Source organism: Molothrus aeneus, chromosome 17 (genome assembly GCF_037042795.1).
Source record: "Molothrus aeneus isolate 106 chromosome 17, BPBGC_Maene_1.0, whole genome shotgun sequence".
NCBI lineage: Eukaryota > Metazoa > Chordata > Aves > Passeriformes > Icteridae > Molothrus > Molothrus aeneus.
Window position 1 is genome coordinate 14101068 of NC_089662.1, and position 22021 is coordinate 14123088.

Below are 22021 nucleotides of genomic sequence, written 5' to 3' on the forward strand. Positions count from 1 at the left end.
AGTGACCTTTATTCCCATGTGGGAATTTGACATGGAAGGTTGAAGTCTCTGCTATTGGATTGAAAGATTTGGTCTTTTAAACTGGGGGAAGGAGCTGCCTCCTAAAACTTACCTTATTTTATCTGTTCACTGGGACCATTCTCTTATGGGTTTAGTTGTTGGTGTTTTAGTTGCCTGAAGCAGAACTAATCCTATTCCCTGGCTAGAGGAAGAAGGGTGAGGAGTTCCAGATTCCCCCAGTAACTGTCGAATTGCCAATATCAGACCCGTGGGCTCGTTCAGTGTTCATTCAGGAGCCACAAGATGTCACTGCTTCTTCCATAAAGCTCTTTCCTAACTGAAGACAACAGGAATAACTTCCCCCTGGCTGGATCTGTCTCTTGCATGTGGTTATACCAGTTCCATTTTGAACGATGCTTTAACTCTTTTTGTAAAGGTTCTGAGGTGTTTTGGGTCAGGAGCTGGGCTCAGCCAGGCAGCAGAGGCAGTTCCCAGAGTGGGAGGACATGCAGTGCTTGGCAGTGCCAGGAGGATGTCCCTGTTCCAGGTGGGGTTTGGGAGGGCAGTTACCTGTGAGAACCACATTCCTTACACCCCACTGCTCAGCACATCTCTGCATCTTCTGGGGAAGAGGAGGGCAGAGGAGTGAGGAGCCAGGTATCATGTGAGCTTTGATCTTGGAGGTGGGGCAGCTTTAAGAATTGTAAAATTATAGAATGGCCTGGGATGGAAGGGAGCTTAAAGATGATCTAGGTCCAACCCCGTGCCATGGGCAGAAGAAAGCAGTGGGGGATTGAGTTGCATTTCTGCACCCCTTCCCGTGGTTTTGACTCTGTGCTCATTTCTCCACACAGATGTTTACTTCATTGCCACCTTGTCGTTCCTGTGGAAGGTCACTGTCATCACCCTGGTGAGCTGCCTGCCCCTCTACGTCCTCAAGTACCTGAGACGGAGGTTTTCTCCCCCCAGCTACTCGAAGCTCACGTCCTAGGGCTGCTGCTGCTGGCACACAGAGACAGACATTGCCCAGGGCCCCGAGACACCCCAGCTGTTCCTCAATGACCAGGCCTGTCCCTGCCTCAGGGCCCCGTGGTGATCTCTGGTACCTGCTGCTGTGGTGAGGCACTTCCAGGCTGCCCTGGACGGGACCCTGGCACCACAAGGGACTGTTTGGAGGGTGGAGGCTCTGAGTTCATCCAGTTCTTGGCACTTTTGTTCTACTTAACTGGGGTCAAATGCATGGAACTGCGATGGCAATGGGTTTCTCTTGCATGGTTCAAAGTCTGTGGAAGCTGCTACCTGACCTTGGGATTTACATTTGACAATTTGAAGTGAATTTTTTAAGTGTCTGCGCTGTCCTTTGCATTGTGTTACCTTTTGTTAAGTTTATGTTATTCGTCTTTTTGATTCAAGTAGTTACATTCTTTTTACATCTTGGAAATCCCTTAATGTAGGTGATGCACTACACTGCTGACAGCTGATTCCTGATTTATGGCATGTTGTTTCCATAATGGGGCTCCAGCCTGTCGGATCTACACACACTGGAGAATCTGAGCGTGTCTGAGATTTTCCTTCCGTTGAAATGTGGTCACCCCAGTGATTTTGGAGGTATCCAGCCATTGATAACGACAGAAAAGTGGTAGCTCAAAACGAGAAAATTCAGTTTTGTTTAGCTTTTGTGCTTCCTGTTAAAAGGAGCAGTGACATAATAGTTTCACTCTGTATTTATTTGTGTAGGAGAAAATTATCTAAACTAAAGCAAATCCTCTTTGGAACAGAACTTTGCAGTTGATCATCCTTGAAATGTGTCGACAACGTGAGAAGAGTCTCGTACTGTTCTGCAGACAATGTGGCAGACGTGTCTTGAATCCTTGGAGACTGAAAGGAGAGGTCACAGAGCTGCTACTCCTCACAGCTCCATGAAATCTGTTTCCTGTTAGTGTGAAACTTTGAGGATGAGCTGCAAATAAGCAGAGGCACTCCTAGGTGGATGTTTTAATGACATGCTCCCTGCAGAGAGGCAGTTTTTGGAGCCTTGCACTTGCTTGGCTCTAAAAACCAAACCTGAATCACAGGAGTGGGTTCATACAAAGGCATTAGGCTGAGTGCAGAGCAAATTTATGTGGTTTTCATTCTCCAAAATTAAACTCAGTGAGTTCTGTCATTATGATAATTATTTAGTCCACATTGTAATCTCATGAGGAGAGCCACACGTACTTGGGCTTCTCAGTAGAAGGACAGAGACTTACAGGGACCTTTTAGAGCTGGGTTGGTGCATCAAGCACGGATGGGCTTTTAGTGGCAACCATCCTCCAAGAGTCTGAGGCTCTTCAGTCTGTGCTAAATTAGCTGCTTGCTGTCTTCTTCCCACATCAGAGAAACCACGGGCAGAGCTGGCACTGCTTGGGACCCTTGTTCCTTGGCTGCCCAGGGGGGAAAGAGCCCAGGGCCTGAGCTCCTGTCCCAGAGCAGGGCCTGAGCTCCTGTCCCAAGGCAGAACCAGGGCTCCCTTCTGGCAGGTGGGCTCACAGCCTCCTGTGAATTAATTAATTAATGCCTTTTTGCCAGAAAGGTCCGTAACGTTGTCTTCATCATGACTGGATAGTGTTGGCCATGCCACTGCTCTGGAGTCCCCAGACATCATTTCACAGAATCATGGAATGGTTTGGGTTGGAAGGGACCTTAAAGCCCATCCAGTGCCACCCCTGCCATGGCAGGGACACCTCCCACTGTCCCAGGTGCTCCCAGCCCCAGTGTCCAGCCTGGCCTTGGGCACTGCCAGGGATGCAGGGGCAGCCCCAGCTGCCAGGGGCAGCTGTGCCAGGGCCTGCCCACCCTGCCAGAATTTCTTCTATATAAATATCCCATCCAGTTTGCTTTCATTAGTTTACGTACAAGAACCAAGAATTCCTCTTGGCCCCAGGTGGTGACTGAGCAGCCCAGTCCCCCTGGGCTCTGGTGCCCAGCCCTGCCCCTCTCCTGTGTCTTGGTAGTTCAATGTCCTGAAACAGCAACAGTGCCAAGCTACTGTGTGTAAATATTTGAGACATATAAATGGTAGAATTCACTGTTTCCTCAAGTCAATACAGTTTACACTGAGTGGACCATATTTGCAAACTATTAGCTTACACCAAGAAGGGAGTGAACTGTGATTTCATTTGTATTTATTGAATCATAAGTTTAGTAGCATATTTAGTAGAGTTGATAGTGATCTAGAGCTGTGTTTTGGGGTGTGGATTATGTTCTTTGCAGTTTGTGTTTTTGCACAAGGTAGTAAATCCAGAAGTCATTTCTGCCTGGATATATACTACAGTTTTTCAAAGCAGTCAGAGGCTAAAACTGCCATCTAACAAACAGCAGGAAAGAGGAACACTTCTATTTTTCAAGTTTAGCACTTTATGTTCGCAACCCATTTCTCATAAGTTATTTAAAAATGTTTTTAAAAGCAAAATTTAACACACATGTTCCTATTACTGTACATTAAAATAAATGGATTCTCTGCTGGAAATTTCATCTTTTCCTCTAGTATGCCCATAATTTGTACTTTTGGGGAGTGAAGCATTGTTTTCTTCTTCTGTGCAGTATCTTGTTTGTGGCCTTAGTGTTCTTCCTATTCCTTTCTCTGTGTGGGTTGTGTGCTGTGGCAGCTCATGTGTGACCTGTGTGCTTTGGGGCTGCCCCAGGCGCTGCCCCTGGTGCCAGTGGAGTCTCCCCGTGCTCCTGCTGCCCGTGGCTGCCCTCAGCCCGTGCTGAGCTGCTGCAGGGTGAGGTTTTGTGGCACATTCTGCAGCAGTTCCAGGTGTGTCACACGCTCTCTATCCCCTCACCTCTGGATTTCTCTCCTCTGCAGAGCTTGTCCTGTTCACCTGTGCGAACATTTGTTCAGCTCAGCTCGTGGGGCAGTGGAAACACAACATTTTGGGTTCCACAGACTGTGCAGGGTCTGATCAGAGCTGTTTGAGGTGAGGGGTGTTCGGGACCATCCCTGGTGTCCCCCTGGGGTGTGTGCTGGGGGCTGCAGCAGGGGTGTCCTCCTGTGCTCCCAGAGCTGTCCCAGCCCAGCCCCGGCCTCTGGGGCTGCCTGGGGAGTGGTGCTGGGTTTGTCAGGGAGCCCCAGGTCGGGGAACCCCTAAAGCTGCTCTGTGGGGTTTCTGTGGGGCAAAGCTGCTGCAGCTCTGCTGCACCACAGCAGAGCTCTGCCCCAGCGGGGATGTGAGCCCTGCCTTGTGCAGCTCAGTGTCCCGAGCTGTTCCTGTGGGACTGGGCTCATCCCCCAGTGTCCGGGGCCCATTTCAGCAGGATGGGCTCTTTATTTATTATTAGTTAGTTCATAAGTGTTAAACTCTATGATTTGCATGAAATCCTGTGGTTCACAGCTTTGCCAATATGGTCCATTACTACTGCCTACGACAACTTGTGTACTTATATGCCTTTGAGAACAGTTTTCATTGTTAAAATTGTTTAAAAACTCAATGTTAAGTTAATTTAATTTTTAATGGGGAAATGGATTCTGGTGTCAAAATGGTATTTACTGTGATGCCGATGTTTTGTACCTGTCATCCAGCTAAACAACCTGTAAATATCCTGAGTCAAGAGAAACATGAATGCCAATTATTTATTGTTCTGTGGAGTTACATGTCGCAGATGTGTAAGACCTTAAAAGGGAATGTTGTAAAACAAGGTGGAAAAAATAAATTTTATGCAACTTCTTTACTTCACCCCTGTATGATGCACCTGGTTAGTCCTGGCATGGTCAGTCCCAGGCGTGTGGGGATTGTCAGGACACAGGGAAGTTGTACCATGGGCCTTTAACCTGTGGGTGGGAAATGCATCTCCAAGAGGTGATCAGAGCTGCTGTGATAAATTCTTTCCAGAGCCAGCTTTGGTTTTAACAGGGGTGGTCACTGCTGCTGGCAGCCCCTGCTGGGAATGAGGAGGGAACTGTCCCAGGAACACAGATGTGTCCTGCCCTGGGAAGAGCAGTGGTGCAGCAGCATTAGGAGCAGCTATTCTGGGCATGTTCCCATCCCGTGGACATTGGGGCAGTGAGTGCCTCAGCACGAGAGCAGGGCCAGGAGCAGGGGGAGAGGCAGGACTGAACACTGAATATTCTCCACAGGGGAAACGTCAATAATGGTGAGTACAAACACAGTGCAGCCATCTTCTACAAAAATGTAATAGAGCCATAAACACTCCTAGAAACAAGAAAATTAAGAGTGCAATTGGATAAAGTAAATCTCTGACTTGGGAGACTGTTTATTGAAAGCAGTGATGAGCTATCCCTGGGATCACTGGCCATCTATGGAAGTGTTTCTTTTAGATTCTATAGGACACAGATGCCCTTTTTAATGAATAGCTTTTTTTTGTATAAAGTAGTTAATGCAAATATTAAATAAACCATTTTTTGTGATGTTTGCACACATCAAATGAATGGTCTAGACTCCAGAAATCACAGGAACAGACTTTGCTCCCAAGTGTTACCAATTTCCCACTCTAAATGGGTTACATAAGCCCTGGCTAGTGGTTCCTTTAATTTATGGATGGTTTCTTTTTAATGGTGAAACATGTAATTAAAAAAAGCTAGAAATAGTTTTTCTAAACTTACTCTGGAAGGGAAGGAGAATTTCAGCAAAATTTTTTTCACCCAAACATTGCATAATAGTAGAAATGTCAAAGATTTCCATGGGGTTTCATTTCATTCTTCATGTGGCTGTGGTCATGCAAGAAGTTTGAAGACTGCAGGGGCTGGCAGATTTTTGGAAGATCACACATCCTGGGGTAAGTTTTCAGCCTGGGCTTTACCAAAGAATGCCAGTGGCCTTGTTTTCCAAACTGGGGTTGTATTAGACACTGGTGTCTCTGCTTTTCCTTTTTCTGAGGAGAAAGAATAGGTGCTGGCTGGAATTGGGTGTCTTGCTCTGGCCCTGAGCCTGATGGAGCTGTAGAGGCCTCCCTGCACATGAACCATTTGGAGAGAGGAAAACCTCATTGAGCTGCTCTGTCCTCACCTTCAGCCACTGCCTCTTCTCCCCTGCATTGCTGTGGCATTAAATAATTGTCTTACATCTTCACTCCTGTTCCCCTTTCCCAGGTAGGAGAACCAGTGGTCTGTGCTGGCCCCACAGGCAGAGCACAGGAAGCAGAAAAATATTTCTTTTTTGGTGATAAGATTTTCTCAGCACTTTAAACATGGGAGTCAATCTAACAGGAAAATTCCTTCTTCCACAGAGTATTCAGACGTCTGGTTTTAAGTGAGAAATGTGATTGCAGGCTCTAAAAACCTTCTGATTGGGAGTGTTGATAAACCCCAATCCCACCATTTCAGTGGCTTCTCTTCTGTGTTCTTCTGGAGCTGCAGATGCACATCACACCTGTGCTGAATGTTAGAGGTGAGTGCCAGTGGGAGCTGGGGGGCTCTGTGTGCAGCAGGGAGGGCCCCTCTGCAGTGCACAGGCAAACCCAGGGCTGCTGCACACCCTGCCCAGGGGCACTTCCAAAGCAGATGCTGAGGCCTCCTTAGGCCATGAGCATTTGATGGCCTTAAAACTCTCTGGGTGCTGTGGGGTGTCTGGGTTACGTGGTGCATCTCTGAAATGTTGCTGCTGTAATTAAAGCTAGAGATGAGGAGGCTCTTGCAGGATCTGGCTGTGAGAAGAATATCCTTCTATCCTTCCCTCTGCTGCTCTTCCTCCCTTCGTGGCCAAGACCTGAGGGTTACAAAAAGGGCTTTAAAATCACTGCATTCCCTCGTTAAAGCCTCCTGCTCTTGGCTTGCTGGAACTGTCCACGTGAGGCAGAATATTGTCTGCTCTTCAGATTCCCTCAGAAAGGAGGAGTAACAAGAACAAGCTGTGCAAAAGAATTTAACGCAGTAAAGATGGGGGTAATAGTCATTCTCATTTGTCCTTTTATGTGAAACAGATTTTATTTTAAATGTACACTCTGAGTAGCTTAACCATATCCAGAGAGCTGTTCAGCAGGGTAAAAGCAGAGTTACCCCAGGATGAATGAGAGCATGAGTGGAGCTGAGTGGTGGCACCCAGTGAGCCCAGAGCACACCTTGGTGGCACTGGGACACAGGGGTGTCCTGCCCCGTGCTGCTGGCAGGCAGCAGATTGACTCCTGAGCCTCACATCTGCTCCACAGAGCTCTGCTGGAGCTCTGGCACTTCTGTGCCTGCCCTGCTGCCTTTAAAACCTCACCTCAGGCTCCTCTGGTGCAGATGCCACCAACCTGTGACAAAAAGTGATGCAAATTGCTATTGACCAGCACTCCTACTAAAAATAAGAACAAATCAAATGCCTTGTAATGGTCTCACTGAGGCATTTCCCTGCTCCAGCAGCAACGGTGCCACTGCCATGGGGAGAAGCTGTGCTCAAACAAGCTCTGGGAAAGGCAAGGGATGGTGCCCACAGAGGCAGAACTCCTCTGCACCTTTGTATTCCGAGATTAGGGTTTGGAATTAAAGGGCACATTTATAAGGATCAGCATTGCCTCTGTCGGATTTTAATACCTGATTTTTCTTAGAGAGGCTCCAGAAGACAAATTCTGAGTGAAATCTGTTTGCAGCACTGAGCCCTGAGGAGAGGAGCTCCCAAAGCAGATGGAAATGAGCACGGAGTTGGTGTCTGCTGCAAGACCTGGGGCTGGTGGAAAGGAAGAGGTCACCCTCACCCACCCCTCACACAGCCCTCGGGTTTTGCTCAAGCCTGAGCTGAATTCTTGGCAGCGCTCATCACTGGAGTGTGGAGCTGATTCTTACAGGTGCTGTGCTCTCCAGAACTGCCTCCAAAGGAAAGAAGCCTCTTGTGTTTGACAGGTGGGTGCCAGCATCCCTGTGTTGTCCCCCCAGGAGCCCTGATTTACACAGCCCCAGCTCATCCTCCCTGCAGAGCAGAGTGCCACAAAGCCCTCAGTGAGAGCAGAGCCTACAGGAACCCCCAGGTGTTAACATCCACTAAAAGCTGCCACGCTTGGCTGAGCCCGGCCCAGGCAGGCCTGACCTAATGCGGAGCTTTGTGGAGGTGGCAGGTAAGGACTAATTCCAGACCCTGCACTCCATCACGGGCTGAAGGGCCTCTGGTCACCCTGGGGCTCTCTGCCCCTCTGCATAACTGGATGCAGTTGGCTCCTGGAGAAACGGGGGGAGTAAATCTGAGGTGCTGAAAGAAATACTGCAGCAGAAATTACACTGTGGGGAAGGTTTTATACGTGTTGGGGTGAATTAATGAATGGGTTTGGGGTTTTTGGAAAGAAAAAAAACACAACAAACTTTGTGCACAAATACATAGTTTAAAATATATTCTCTTTCAAACGCCAGCTATTTTAACAACAGTGTAAATCAGATTTTACAGACCACATATTTCAAGTATGAAGTTCATTAAATGTGTGAAATTCTAGATTAGCTGCCGGGTGTGGCCAGAGCCCCAGTAATGAATTGTAAATTCTGTTCAGGATATAATATCAGATTCCCTTGCCCTGGCACTGATATGAAAGGACTAAAGCCACCCTTTCAAAACAGTCATAACCTTTCTTTATTATCTTTATTTAGTTTAGCCATCATATGATATAATGAATGACTGAATCAGTGTTTCCATCCTGAACCTAATGCACAGGTGTTTAACCTCATTAATTTGTGGGTTTATTATTATTGAACCAACTTATGTCTCAATGTAACTGAAATAAATGCTATCAGTTTATACATGTTTTTGCCAGTGCCCTGCCAGTGGGTGGTTGGCTGTCTTTAGATTGAAGAATATCACTCTAAACTACAATTCCCTTGGAATTTATGTGAAACAAAATTGATGAATGAATGATGGTGTTCTCATTCCATGGGAGCCAGGTGCCAAAGGGAGCAGCTCTCCCGTGTGCTGCTGTGTGCAGTGACATTGAGGGACAGACCCCAGAGGTGTCCGGCTCCACTGGGCAGGGCAGGCAGGACAGAAACCCAGGTGCAGCTCCAGGGGTGCTGTGGGTTGATCCAGCACCTCTGGACCTGCACAGCCTGGCCTTGTTGTTTGTTCTTCTCCCTTTCCCTCCTGCACCAAAGGGAAGGAGCTTCACAAGTCCTGATATAACCAATAAGGGGAATTTTCCAGGTAGCTGGGCCTGAAATCCAGGGCTAAGGAGAAGAATTGGTACCTCTCATTCAAGAGGTTGGAGACCAACTCAAGAGGTTGGAGACTCTTCCCAATGCAGAATGTCCAATGGTGGATGAAAAGCCAGCTCTCATTGGGAGGAGATTCGAGCAGCTCTGGTTCCAGACCTGGAGAGCTCAGTGTGGGTGATTCCCTGGGCCAGCAGAGCTCAGTGAAGATCCAAGACTCTGTAATTCAGCCAAGGGAGTTGAGAAGAATGTCCTTCATTGAGAAGAGGTAATTTAGACAGGTGCACGGGCAGGAATGAGCCCAAAGCAGCCCCGGGCTGTGAGGATGCTCCAGGGCTGCTCGGGAAGGGGCAGGAGCTGCCAGACTCCAGCACCCGGCACTGCTGGGGCTGAGGGAGCCGGGAGGGCAGAGAGGGCACAGCCCAGGGTGGGAATCCTGCTCAGCCCCGCTCTGCAGCCCAGCATGGACGTGTGGAGGCTGCTCCAGGAGCCTCGGGTGCGGGGGACACTCGGGGAGGGCGCTGTTTACTTTGGAAGGGCCAGCGGCTTTTGTCAAAAATACTTATTGTTGCCGTGAGACTGAAATACCTTTTGCAAGTGGAAAACAGAGATGTCTCCATGAAGTCTCTGATGATAAAATCCAGGCAGCTGCCCCAATGGCCTGAGAGCACATCCTCAGGAAGCCTTGATGCCTTATCTCCTAGAGAGCATGAGAAATAATAATAATTTTTTTAAATAATGGGTTTTATTGCCAAATGCCTGCAATTTGGCAATAAAATTCGGATAGGGAGGTTCATCCTCCAGCAGAGCGATGCTGTGGGTGGCTGCCAGGGGAAGGCAGGGACCCCCCCGGGCCGGGACCTCCAGAGCCCCCGAGGCCCCCGGGCTCCTGCAGCTCTCCCCAGGTTCCTGCAGCTCTCCCCGGTCTCTCCTGCAGCTCTCCCCGTGCTCCTGCAGCTCTCCCCAGGTTCCTGCAGCTCTCCCCGTGCTCCTGCAGCTCTCCCCGGTCTCTCCTGCAGCTCTCCCCGGTCTCTCCTGCAGCTCTCCCCGGTCTCTCCTGCAGCTCTCCCCGGTCTCTCCTGCAGCTCTCCCCGTGCTCCTGCAGCTCTCCCCAGGTTCCTGCAGCTCTCCCCGGTCTCTCCTGCAGCTCTCCCCGTGCTCCTGCAGCTCTCCCCGGTCTCTCCTGCAGCTCTCCCCGGTCTCTCCTGCAGCTCTCCCCGGTCTCTCCTGCAGCTCTCCCCAGGTTCCTGCAGCTCTCCCCAGGTTCCTGCAGCTCTCCCCAGGCTCCTGCTGCTCTCCTCTGCCGGGCACAGAGCTCCTTGCTCGGCCTCCTGGGCTGTGAGCCCGGGGTGAGCACGGGCAGGGCCATTCCCGGGGACAAGTTCAGCTTCCAAATCCTCCCCCTGAGCCGGGGAGCCGCTGGGGTCGGGGCCAGCAGATGCATCTCTGCCCTGGCCCCAAAGCCAGGCACACGCTGGGCACATCCCAGAGGGTGCCACGGGCGTGGGGGGGAGCTGGGTTGGTTTTTGGGGGGTAGGGATGCAGTCCAGAATGTGCCCCTAAAAGGAAGAGGAAGTATTCTCCTAAAGAGGGAATAAATAGCTAAAAATATTAGCTATTAATAGCTCCCTACCTCCAAAAATAAAATCCCTTAGTGATACCAAAATAAGAAAGCAAAGGAAAGTCGGAGGTATTTGGCCTTCCTTTGAAAAATGAAGCTAAAAATAACTATATATATATAAAAATCTCTCGTTTCTAGGGAAAGTCTCTGCCCCCGCATCCAGCCTGCACAGTTATATAAGACTTGAACTACATCCCCCTCTCCTCCGCGGCCGCTCACAACGCGCTGGAGCCGCGGCCAGATGGAGAAAGGTTCCGTCAGGAAAGTTTAACTCAGCGGGGAAGCTGCAGCCAGTGGAGGACACGATTCTCTCGCTGAACTCTCCAAAAGCCTTGGAAATCTTACAGTTGTGTCATATGCTGGTTTGGGGAATGCTAGTCCGGAGGCAGCCGCCAGCCCTCTTTCACTTCTTTATTTATTTATTTCTCTTTTTTTTTATTTTTTTTTTTTCGCGTTGCACTGAGTTTAATTTGGGTAGCAGGATTCAGCAGTTTTAAGTTGGAAAAAACTTAGTGGAAGAAGATATTTTAGGAAAAGCCTGTCATGTGAACTAGCGGGAGCCGATCAACCCGGGCTATTAAAAGAAAGACATTGTATTTTTAAACGGTGCAGCCTAGGGCAGCCAACCTGCGTGCCCGGGGCCGGCAGCTCCGCGTGGGAGGCTCCAGGCCGAGCTTTCCATCGGGGTGGCCCAAAATCCGCTCGGGATCCCCCTGGCCGGGTGCCCCTGCCTTGTGCCCCCCCTCATCCTCCTCGCCCCCGGTTTGCCCCTTCCCGGCTCTGTTCAGTGCCCCCATCGCCCCAAGGCCCGTCCCCACTGCCCCCTGTGCTCCCCAGGCCATTCTGACTGGGGCACTGGGGGCACTGCTCAGAGCACAGCGGGGCTGCAGGCTGGGCTAATTTCTTACTTTTCCCGACTGGTATTTAATTAAAATCGGGTTTTTTCTTCACGCAAAGCAGCAGCTTTGGGAAACCTCAGTTTCCCTTCACTGTTCCCAAACAGGAATCCGGTGATTGTGACTGCGCTGCTGCTGGTGGTGGATGCGCTCAGAGCTGGCGGGGAGCTCAGGTGTGACGGGGGATGCGGGGAGCTCAGGTGTGCCACCTGTGCCGGGGGTGCAGGGAGCTCAGGTGTGCCACCTGTGCCAGGGGTGCAGGGAGCTCAGGTGTGCCACCTGTGCCAGGGGTGTGAGGGAGCTCAGGTGTGCCAGGGGTGTGTGGGAGCTCAGGTGTGCCACCTGTGCCAGGGGTGCGGGAGCTCAGGTGTGATACCTGTGTGGGGGAATGCGGGGAGCTCAGGTGTGCCACCTGTGCCGGGGGTGCAGGGAGCTCAGGTGTGCCACCTGTGCCAGGGGTGCAGGGAGCTCAGGTGTGCCACCTGTGCCAGGGGTGTGAGGGAGCTCAGGTGTGCCAAGGGTGTGTGGGAGCTCAGGTGTGCCAGGGGTGTGTAGGAGCTCAGGTGTGCCACCTGTGCCAGGGGTGTGTAGGAGCTCAGGTGTGCCAGGGGTGCAGGGAGCTCAGGTGTGCCACCTGTGCCAGGGGTGTGCGGGAGCTCAGGTGTGCCAAGGGTGCAGGGAGCTCAGGTGTGCCACCTGTGCCAGGGGTGTGTAGGAGCTCAGGTGTGCCACCTGTGCCGGGTCCGCCTGGGGCTTTGCGGGACCTCTCTCGCGTGGTTCGAAGCTGCTCGCCGAGAGGGCTGTGGAGGGAAAAGCCTCCAGGTCCGAGCCTGAGGGTCCGGTGCAGCTTTTGGGCCCTGCCCCGCCACGCCAGGGCTGAACAGGAGCATCCTCACGGGAGAGAGGCTCAGCCCTGCGGCCGGGGAGGAAAAGGCTCCCGGGAGGGACCGGGGGGTGCGAGGGGGTCCCGCCGCGGGGCTCGGGGGGAGCCGTGGCCAGCGGGGTCCCCGGTTGCATAACGGGGCGGGGAAGGGATTTCCGCCCCGACGTGTCCAAAGATGACAAAGGATAGGAAAGTGAGGTGCGCTGAGTTTCCCTGGGCTGCTGCAGTTGCTAGCCTGCGGGACAACAAACGCGAGCAGCAGAAAGTTTGATTGCGATACCTCCGTCGAGTCGATTTGGGGAGCGAGGGAGTGAAAAATGGAAATGCGGGGCGGGTGCCAGGCCGCCCTCCGCGCTCCCCCGGCCAAGCCCGGCTGCCGTGACTCACCGGGGCTCCGGTGACCCCGGCCGCTCTCCCCGAGGGGCTCCAGAGCTGCCTCCTCCCCGGGGAATCCTTTATGTGTGCGACCTCTGCATCCCTGCAGGAATGAGCTCTGTGCAAGCGCAGTCGCACGGAGATAGCGAGCCCAGCGCCCAGAGAGAGGCAGATGCTCCTCGCACAGCAGTGAAAACCATACATTGTGAGACCGCCGCAGTTCATGACATCCCCGGCTTTATTTTCCTGTTTTCTTTTGCTTTATTTTCCTGTTTATACATCGGACATGTAAACACACACGGGTTGTCTTGGTTTCGGAGGCTTCCTTGGCTATTTCGTTCTTGCTAAGCTCCACGTGTATCAGTGGAAATCCATGGGGTTGCTCCTCTCCTAAATTGATCTAAAAATAGGAACAGAGAGAGGTCTGTGCAATGCCACTAAACAAATTCACCGATTCTTAATTTTTCTTTTCGTCTTTGTATGAAGAATTGAGCCAGTGGTAATTAGAAGCCAAAAGCTGTGCCAGTAACAAGATGGGTATTAATAGAGTGCTGCTGAATTTAAAAGACATAAATATAAGCTGGGGACTTCGCTTTTCTGAATGATTTATTCAAAGGTAAATGCAGCAGCAGCCTGAGCTTGTCTCTGCTGGGAAGAAGGAAAACTTCTGCACAGAAGCCCCGTTGCTTTGAAAGGCTTTGCAGTTCCTGCAAGTTTTGTTTAAAAAGCACACACTGGGATTTTTAACATCATCCATATTTCTTTCTTACTCGCTCTCTAACTTTCTGCTCAACAATTAAGTGCTTGTGCTGCAGACTGAGAAAGCCGCAGAGCTGCCTTGGCCCGGAGCTGGGAGACGTCATGGATTCCTGAGTGTGAAGTTGCAGGAAAGCCCTCAGTTTGGGAGATGGAGCCGATCCAGGGGTTTCCATGGCACTGGGATAAACAGGAGGAAACAGTGAGGGAATCCCGTTATTTTACAGCATTCAAAGACTATAAACACTCGGAGCAGGGAAGGAAGTGGCCTTTCCCTCTCTAGTAACCCTCATCTCAGAGCAGAGAACTGACTTCACTTCAGGAACACGCTCAGCCCAGTTCGGATCCCTCTTTGCACCTCCAAACACTTACTGAGGAGGCGAGCAAGAGGGGTTCCCTCTGTCCGGGCGGCACTGCTTGAAGATGGTTTAAAGGAGATTTTTTTTCCTTCTTTTTTTTTTTTTTAATTTTTTTTTTCTGATATAGATTTTTTTTTTTTTTTTTTTTTTTTTTAATTCCTGATGCAGCGAGAAACTGCCTGCAGGCTGGTACACTACCACCACATCATGAGGTCTATGGATCAAGGTAGGGTGCGAGTGCTGCGTGTCCGGGTGCTGTGTGTGTGTCGCTCTGTCCGTCCCGCGGCTCGGGCCCGCTGGCAGGCGGGTGGGCAGGAGGGGTTCGCGGCCAGAAGGGCCCTCGGGGAAGGGACTGGGCTGCCTTTAGGTTTGCTTTGGTTTGAAGCGATCCGCCACGGCGATACAAATCCGTCTGGAGCAGCCTCCTTTCAACTGCAGCCAGAGGGACTCTCCTCATCCAAGCCATCACCCCAGGAGTCTCTCTGACTAACCCGGCCGCTTAACCCTTGCGCCGCCTGCCCGGCCCGGGGCTGGGGGCTGGCGCCGCTGCCCGGGCCCGGCGGAGGCGGCGGCGGCGGCAGCGGGGCCGGCCGGGGCTCGGCTCGGCGGGCCCGGGGTGCGCGGGGGTCCCGGCGGGGCCGGTGCCGCGGGGCGGGGGCGCGGCCGGGCCGGGCGGCGGGCGGGGGTCGGGGCTGGGGGCGGCGTGCGGGGCTCAGGAGGAGGCGAGAGTGAAGAGTTAAGAGTTAAGAGTTAAGAGCGGAGCGCGGCGAGAGGAGGAGCCTGCCCCGCTGTCAGCCCCGGCCCGCGGCACCGGGCGCTCCGCAGCGCGGCTGTTCCCCAGCCCGGGCTCGGCGCAGCCTTCGGGGATGCTGCGGCTCCCTCGGGCATCCTCCGGGCTGCCCCGCCGGGCTGCGGCAGCGCAGGGCAGGGCAGGGCGTGCGGAGGCGGAGGGGCTCGGACTCGCACGGAGCACGGGGCACGGAGCACGGAGCGCCTCTCCGGGCCGTGCCGGGCAGCGGCTCCGGGCCGGGCGGAGGATGCTCGGTGCGGGGGAGTCCTGGCCGCCGCAGCCCCGTCCCGCAGCGCGGCCGAGCAGCAGCGAGCCCGGGCGCTCCCCCGGCGCTCGGAGCGCTGCGCCCGCCGGGCGCTGCCGCTGCGGGACAGGGGCAGGAGGGGCACAAGGGAAGGGCTCTTCCATCTGGCCGCTCCATCCTGGATTCGCGGTTCCCCCGCCCGCGCTGGCAGCGCCGCTCGGAGCTGAGTCAGAGCCGCGGAGGCTGAGCGGCTCCGGGGGACGCGGCGAGCGCGGCACGGCCGCCTTTGAGGGCCCTTGGTAGCCGCTGTTTGTTTTCTCCTGCCGGAGCGAGCTCCCCGGGCACCTGCCAAAACACACTCGTTAACACCTACACCCAAAGGGGATCATCCGAGAGCTCCGATTCTCGGACAAGCCAATGGAAAGACTCTTGAGAGGCTTTATACCGCCTTAAGATCAGGCCATTGCCCTGCCTCGTGTCTCCTCGGCTTTCTCCAGACAAAACTCCCTCTCTCTTGAGCGCTCCAGCTGCTCTTAGTCACTCTCACAACAGCCCCTGGAAGTTATTTTCTGCGGGGCAGCAAAGGGAACGAGGAGAATTCGTGCTCCTGCCAGGGACCTCACCTGCTCTGCAGGACAGCGGCACCAAAGCTCAGGGCAGCAGCGGGGGCAGCACCACAGCCCCTCCAGTGCTGGGCAGCTCTGCTTTCCCCAGGGCCCTGCAGTCACACCCAGAAGAAAAAGCATTCATTTTATCTCTTATTTCCAGATCGAATATTTGAGAGCACAGTAGCCAGTGGAGCAGTGCAACCAGTTGCACAGAGAGCCTTGAGATGCTCCAGAAAGAACACGCTCCCGGGCCCAGAATGTGTTTTTGCCTTGTGCAAATGCCTGCTCCTGTCAGCAGTGCAGGAGAGATTGGAGCAGTCCCTGCCCCTGACTGTCCTCTGTGTCACAAGGCTGCTCCCAGCATTTCCACAAGGAAAAAGCAGCATGAAACTGCAAGGGGTTAATAATACACGGCATTTTTGGGATCAGTCTCTGCCTCTGGGAGGATTCCTGCACCCACAACAAAGTGTTAGAGTCTTACTAATGCAGGGTGTGTAAATGATGATGTGTTAATAATTTTAAGCCCTTATCCCCTTTTATGACTGGAGCAGGCTCAGGATGAGGAATGAGGGCTCTGCACAAACACCCTGCCAGCAAAAAGCTGCTTCGGTGGCTTTGCTCCCTGAGCTGGGCTTCAGCAAGTCCCAGCCGGGGCAGAGACCTTGCCCAGGTGCCCCTGGGTCCCTGTGCCACCCTGGGGTCCCAGGGCTGTGAATTCTCTGTCACTTGACCTTTCTCTCCACCAGCCTGTCCTGTGGGGCAGCAGCCACAGCCAGCAAATGATTCCAGAGTCCTTCGTGCAGGGCAGGAATCACATTCACAGATGGGACCCTGTCAGAACTGGAGCACTCTTTTATAATATTCCAGCAGATATTCTAAGTGAAATTTCATCACTCATTTTTAAAAAAATAGCCAAGGATAATAATATCCTAGAACTTCTTTTCCACTACTGGTCTAATCTATTTTTTATAAAAACTATGATATGTGCATTCCTTTGGTTTGCCCAGCAGACTTCAGAACTTAATGGGAACGTGGAGATATGAGCAATTTTTCCATTGTCCTTTCTTGCCAAACCACTTTAAGCTTGAAATTGGGGGGTAATATCTCTGACTCGAGCTGACCCCAAAATTGAAAAGTGGTGTGTGTGCCTGTGCCTTTCAAAGGAACTACCAGATATTTCTCCCTTCTCTCTCCCTTTTTTTTCCTCTAATAACACTCCCCACTCTCCAGACCAAGCAACCAGTCACTCACAGGCTGAGCTCATTTTAAAGAGCTTGGATTAAGTCCATGTGCAAGTTTTAGTTGCCTGTTAAATTTCTAATGCCTGCCACATACACCATTAGAACACTTAGATTTTTAAGACAGCATTGACTCATATTTTCTTTGGGGTTTAGCAGCTAAATAGACATGCAGCTTTCTTAATCCACTTTTTCTGCCTCTTTTTCTTTTAAAAAGTTTAATGTGACAGTATTGCAGTATTAGAGGTCCAGAGTAAATTATGTATCATGTGGGACAAATAATAATTAGCACAGACATTTCTGAGATCAAACAGAATTTCTTCACCTCAGAGCATCCTCTGCTCCCTTGCATTAGTGAAATTATTGGTGCAGGGAATACAGTGGGGCAGTACAAGCAGAAACTGAAAATAGTAAATGAGAAGTTACATTGGCAGTGCATTTAAACACTGAGAAATCTGTGGAGTAGTCTCTAACTCCAGTCAGTATTACACTAGAAGTGCTCTTTGTAGCTTTGTTTGTGGATTCCCCGTCCCCCAGCACCTAGGCCGTCCAGTATTCACATTCTTCTGAAGTTTTATTGAAGCACAGCCCCGCCAAAGGGCAGCACGGATCCAAGTCTGTGGAAAAGGCCTGCTCCCATCCTGCAGTTCCCTGAAATGGCAGCACAGTGATTTCCAGCTCTGCTCTGTGTGGAGCCTGCTGCAAGCATACGTGGCTGCAATTTCTGTTAATGCTGCCAAGGACAGGCTTTGCTTCAGTCCTTCAAACACCTTCTTGGCTCATGAAAACAGCTTTAGAGAAAAACCCCAGAGCTAGTGCTGACTCCTGGATCTCAGGGTGGCTGCTGAGAGCCCGAGCAGAGCCGGGACCACTCTCCATGACCCTGACACAGGGGAAATGCATGGAGGATCCTCGGGGAAAGGAAGGCTCTGGTGTGAAAAGGATTGAGATTTAGGAACACCAAGCAGTATTTCTGGTCTTTGATCACTGTACTCCAGCCTTTCACTCCAGCCCTAGTGAAAATCAAGCTTTGGGAAGCATTTGTCACATTATCTGGGTTTTTTCTTTGATGTTTCTGAGTGTATATGCTGGGCTGAAGAGCCCACAGTCTATTCAAGTCTAGGAGCTTCCCTGCCTTTCCTTCACCACTAATTATTAATGACAGACTGTGGGCAGTATTTGTCAGTTATGTAGTTATTAACAGCTAAAACTTAATTTATAATGTTTTATTTTCACTGTGGGCTCAAGAGCCTGTTTTGGGTCTAAACTAAACTCCAAAAACTAGAAGGCTCCAAAAACTACAGCTGTCACTTGAGCTGGATTCTGCAGCTGCCCACACCTACCAGCAGCTTCATGCCCCTCCAATATTTAGGCCAGATCTATGTTCTGTGCATTTGTAACATTTCTGCTCGCAATAACACACAGGTGGGTGCAAACCCAGCCCACAGAGCACTCCAGCTGACATCCCTGTGCTCTCAGAGCATGTGGGAGCTCTGTTCCTGTAGGCTCTGAGCAGTGACCATATGGGACGGTGTCCTGGTGTGCCCTGCAGGGAGGAGCAGCAGGGACACACTGCATTACAGCCCGGTGCCTCTCGCTCCCTGACATCTGTCAGGCTGGGCAAAAATCCCTGAATCCTATCAGCTCAGCTAATTCCTATGTTTCTCTAGCACTTTTCTCACTGCTGTCTTGTCACCCTCGCTCCTGGGCAGGGGCAGGGCTGACGATTCCGTGTGTCAGCAGTGACACGCTGCTCTTGGAAAGCAAAGGGTACATTTTCCATTTGTGGAGCATTACTAATCACACGAGTAGCTGAGGATAAATTTGAAGCTTCACATGCCTAATGGGAAGCAAAGCATGGGATAGAGCTTTAGCAGAAGTCAGGGTCGTCTCCCCATGCCCTCCTGCCAATCACCTGTATCTCACTTGAAAAGCCCAAAGTTTTTGTGTCATTTCTTTCTGAGGCTAACCCAATAGATGCTCTCCAGTCGTGCTCCGTGTGGTGTCAGCTGTGAGGATGACAGCTCTCTTTAGTGCTAAGCCAAGATCAGCAAGTATATTTTGTTTTTCTAATGAATTTTAAATAGAAGAGGCAACGATAAAAGACCAGTGCTCAGCAAAGGGTTAGGATCACTGGATAACAGATACAAACAATCCAATTTAATAGATGTTTAAACAATTCAGAAGAAGCCAGGCTCTCAGAGAGAGCAGCACAGGCTCCCCAAAGGGCTGGCAGTGTCTGTGAATGCCTCAGTGAACATTCTCTTTGCAGGCTCACCTGCCCTTTCTGACAGGCACTTTTCCCTATCCCCTGGCACCTTCCAGTAACAAATTAATGCCACAAGGCCTGACTCTGGTGTGAGTGCTGCCCACCTGGCCTGGTGCAGCCTCCCAGCTGGTTTGGCTGCTCCCTGAGTGCCCTTTCAGCCCCAGCCCTGTGTGGTGGCTCTGCTCACAAAGAGGTGCCCCCAGGAGCTTCAGGGGGACCTGCCAGTCCTGGGCTTCTTCAGAACTCAGTGAAGAACCTGACTGCAAACTACAGGGAAAGTCTGAGTTCTTGTCCTCTGGATGAGCACAGGATGGAGCAAAAGGGTGTGATGAGAATGATTTGTCATTACTTGGCTGGACACATTAATGAGAAAGGCAGTAGGTTATAAACCCAACTGCAGAGATTCTAGTTCATGTGTGCTTTAAAACAGACTTTCTGTGACCTTAGACAAGTAATGTAACTTAAAGATTTGTCTTGCAGTAATGCCGCTGTGCTGACAGGCTTAGCAAATAAAAACAAGCTGAAGTAAACACCAAAATACTTTTTTAATGATCTTGGTCCCTCTGCCTTTGCCTCCCTGCCCTGTCTACAGACTGGGAGCATTTTTCAAACTCACAGACCCGATGACAGCCATCTGCACACTCATAAAGGGCAGCACACAAACAGGTAAGCGAGGCAACCACAGGTGGCTGAGCACACAAAGCCAGGGTCCCCAGCCACCCACGAGTGAAGTCACTGCTGGTGCTAGCAGCCGTCCCAGGGGCAGTAGGCCGTCGGGGGGCAGCGGCCAGCACCCTGTGCAGGCCCAGGGCACATGGGATGAATGCAGTCAATGTGGTGGAGGTGCCGCGGGGACCCGGGGAAGCTGGCAGCACCCGGCTGTGGTCAGCAGGGACCGCGGCGAGCGCCCATCCCCCGAAACGCTGTTTGTGAGCGAGGCAGGAGGAGAACAGAGCCCTTGTGCACGGCGGGCCCGGTGCCTCTAAAGGTGCTCCAGCTAGGAGAGGCTGTCCTGTGCTCTCAGCAGCCGCTGTAAGCGGAGCACATGGCGCGGGATGCGCGAAGCCCGGAGCGGGCAGGGGCACGGCCGCGCTGCCGGGGCGGCGGGGACGCTGCAGCCCTCCAGAGAGGGGCTGGGGCACACAGCCGGTCACACCCGACGAGGGGCACCAGGGCGGAGATGCTCGGCCAAGGGTGCCGTTTCTGGAGCCCCCGAGCCGGAGCAGCCCCGTTATGCCGGTGCTGCTGCCGGAGGGCGCGGGGCCCGTGCGGTGCTGCCGGGCCGGTGCCGGCTCCTCCCCGGGGGCGGCCCCGGCGCAGGTGGCTGCGAGGAGCAGGAAGCTGCCCCGCTACCGCCTGTGCTGTGCCGTGCCGTGCCGTGCTGTGCCGGGCCGAGCAGTGCCGTGCAGAGCCGTGCCGTACTGTGCCGTGCCGTACTGTGCCGTGCCGCCCGGGGCTCGCCGCCCGCACCCGCCGTCGGGGCAGCGCGCCGGCCGCAGCCTCCCCAGCCAGGGCATTTCTTGGTGTTTGCTCGCGTTGTTCTCTCCGTTTCCCCGCTGTGACCGCCCGGCTCTCGCTGCCGGAGGCTCCGCCGGGTCGCGGCTCTCGGGGCAGCCCCGCTCCCGAGCCGCCATGAGCGCCGCGGGCCCCGGGCCCGGGCCCGGCCCCGACCCCGGCCCGCAGGAGGGGGGCCCCGGGCACGGCCCCGGCCCGGCCCGGCCGGACAGCCCGCAGGAGGAGCTCGACTTCTCCATCCTCTTCGACTACGACTACGACTACAAGCCGATCGAAGGTTGGTGAGGGGCCGCCCGGGGCGGCGGAGTCCCCGGCAGCTCCTCGGAGCCGACCCGGCAGGCGGGGCCGGGCCGCGGCCGTCGGGGGCTGCTGGGCCGGCAGGTGCCTGCCCGGGGCCGCTGCACTGAGCGGCTCGGTGTGAGCCGGGATGGAGCCCAGCGGCTCGGTGTGTGCCGGGCTGCGGTGTCGGTCCGGCCGGGGACATCGCCGCTGTCCCCGGGGCCGTGCAGCCGGCAGTGAGCGCTGCTACAGGGCAGCGGAGGCGCTCGGCACAGCCCGGCCGGGCTCTCGCTACCCCCGCACCGTGCCCAGGCAGCTCCCGGGCAGCCGGAGCGCTGGGGCGTGCAGCCCTCGGAGCTGCTGCCAGCCCTGAGCGGCCCTCGGAGCTGCTGTCAGCTCTGTACGGCCCTCGGAGCCGCTGTCAGCCCTGAGCGGCCCTCGGAGCTGCTGCCAGCCCCGTACAGCCCTCGGAGCTGCTGCCAGCCCTGTACAGCCCTCGGAGCCGCTGTCAGCTCTGTACAGCCCTCGGAGCTGCTGTCAGCCCTGTACGGCCCTCGGAGCTGCTGCCAGCCCCGTACAGCCCTCGGAGCTGCTGCCAGCCCTGAGCGGCCCTCGGAGCCGCTGTCAGCCCTGTACAGCCCTCGGAGCCGCTGTCAGCCCTGTACGGCCCTCGGAGCTGCTGCCAGCCCCGTACAGCCCTCGGAGCTGCTGCCAGCCCTGAGCGGCCCTCGGAGCCGCTGTCAGCCCTGTACAGCCCTCGGAGCCGCTGTCAGCCCTGTACAGCCCTCGGAGCCGCTGTCAGCCCTGTACAGCCCTCGGAGCTGCTGTCAGCCCTGTACAGCCCTCGGAGCTGCTGTCAGCCCTGTACAGCCCTCGGAGCTGCTGTCAGCTCTGTACAGCCCTCGGAGCTGCTGTCAGCTCTGTACGGCCCTCGGAGCTGCTGCCAGCCCTGAGCGGCCCTCGGAGCTGCTGCCAGCCCCGAACAGCCCTCGGAGCTGCCACCCGCAGCCGTGGCTCCAGCCTGGGGACAAGCAGCACCAGCTTAAGTTAAAATTGAGAAAAAAAAAAGAAAGGTTTGCAGA

General features: G+C 53.6%; 2 protein-coding genes across 3 annotated transcripts in view; both read left to right on the plus strand.

Moving 5' to 3' along the window:
* Positions 1 to 4718, plus strand: part of ATP9A (ATPase phospholipid transporting 9A (putative)) — a 48313-nt gene extending 43595 nt beyond the window's left edge. For both annotated transcript variants that reach the window (XM_066561886.1, XM_066561887.1), the window contains exon 28: positions 855 to 4718. In XM_066561886.1, coding sequence (XP_066417983.1) covers positions 855 to 991 — 137 coding nt within the window. In that variant the 3' untranslated portion in view covers positions 992 to 4718. The remainder of the gene's footprint in view (positions 1 to 854) is intronic.
* Positions 4719 to 20777: 16059 nt separating this feature from the next.
* Positions 20778 to 22021, plus strand: part of NFATC2 (nuclear factor of activated T cells 2) — a 73116-nt gene continuing 71872 nt past the window's right edge. The window contains exon 1 of the mRNA XM_066561587.1: positions 20778 to 20937. Coding sequence (XP_066417684.1) covers positions 20778 to 20937 — 160 coding nt within the window. The remainder of the gene's footprint in view (positions 20938 to 22021) is intronic.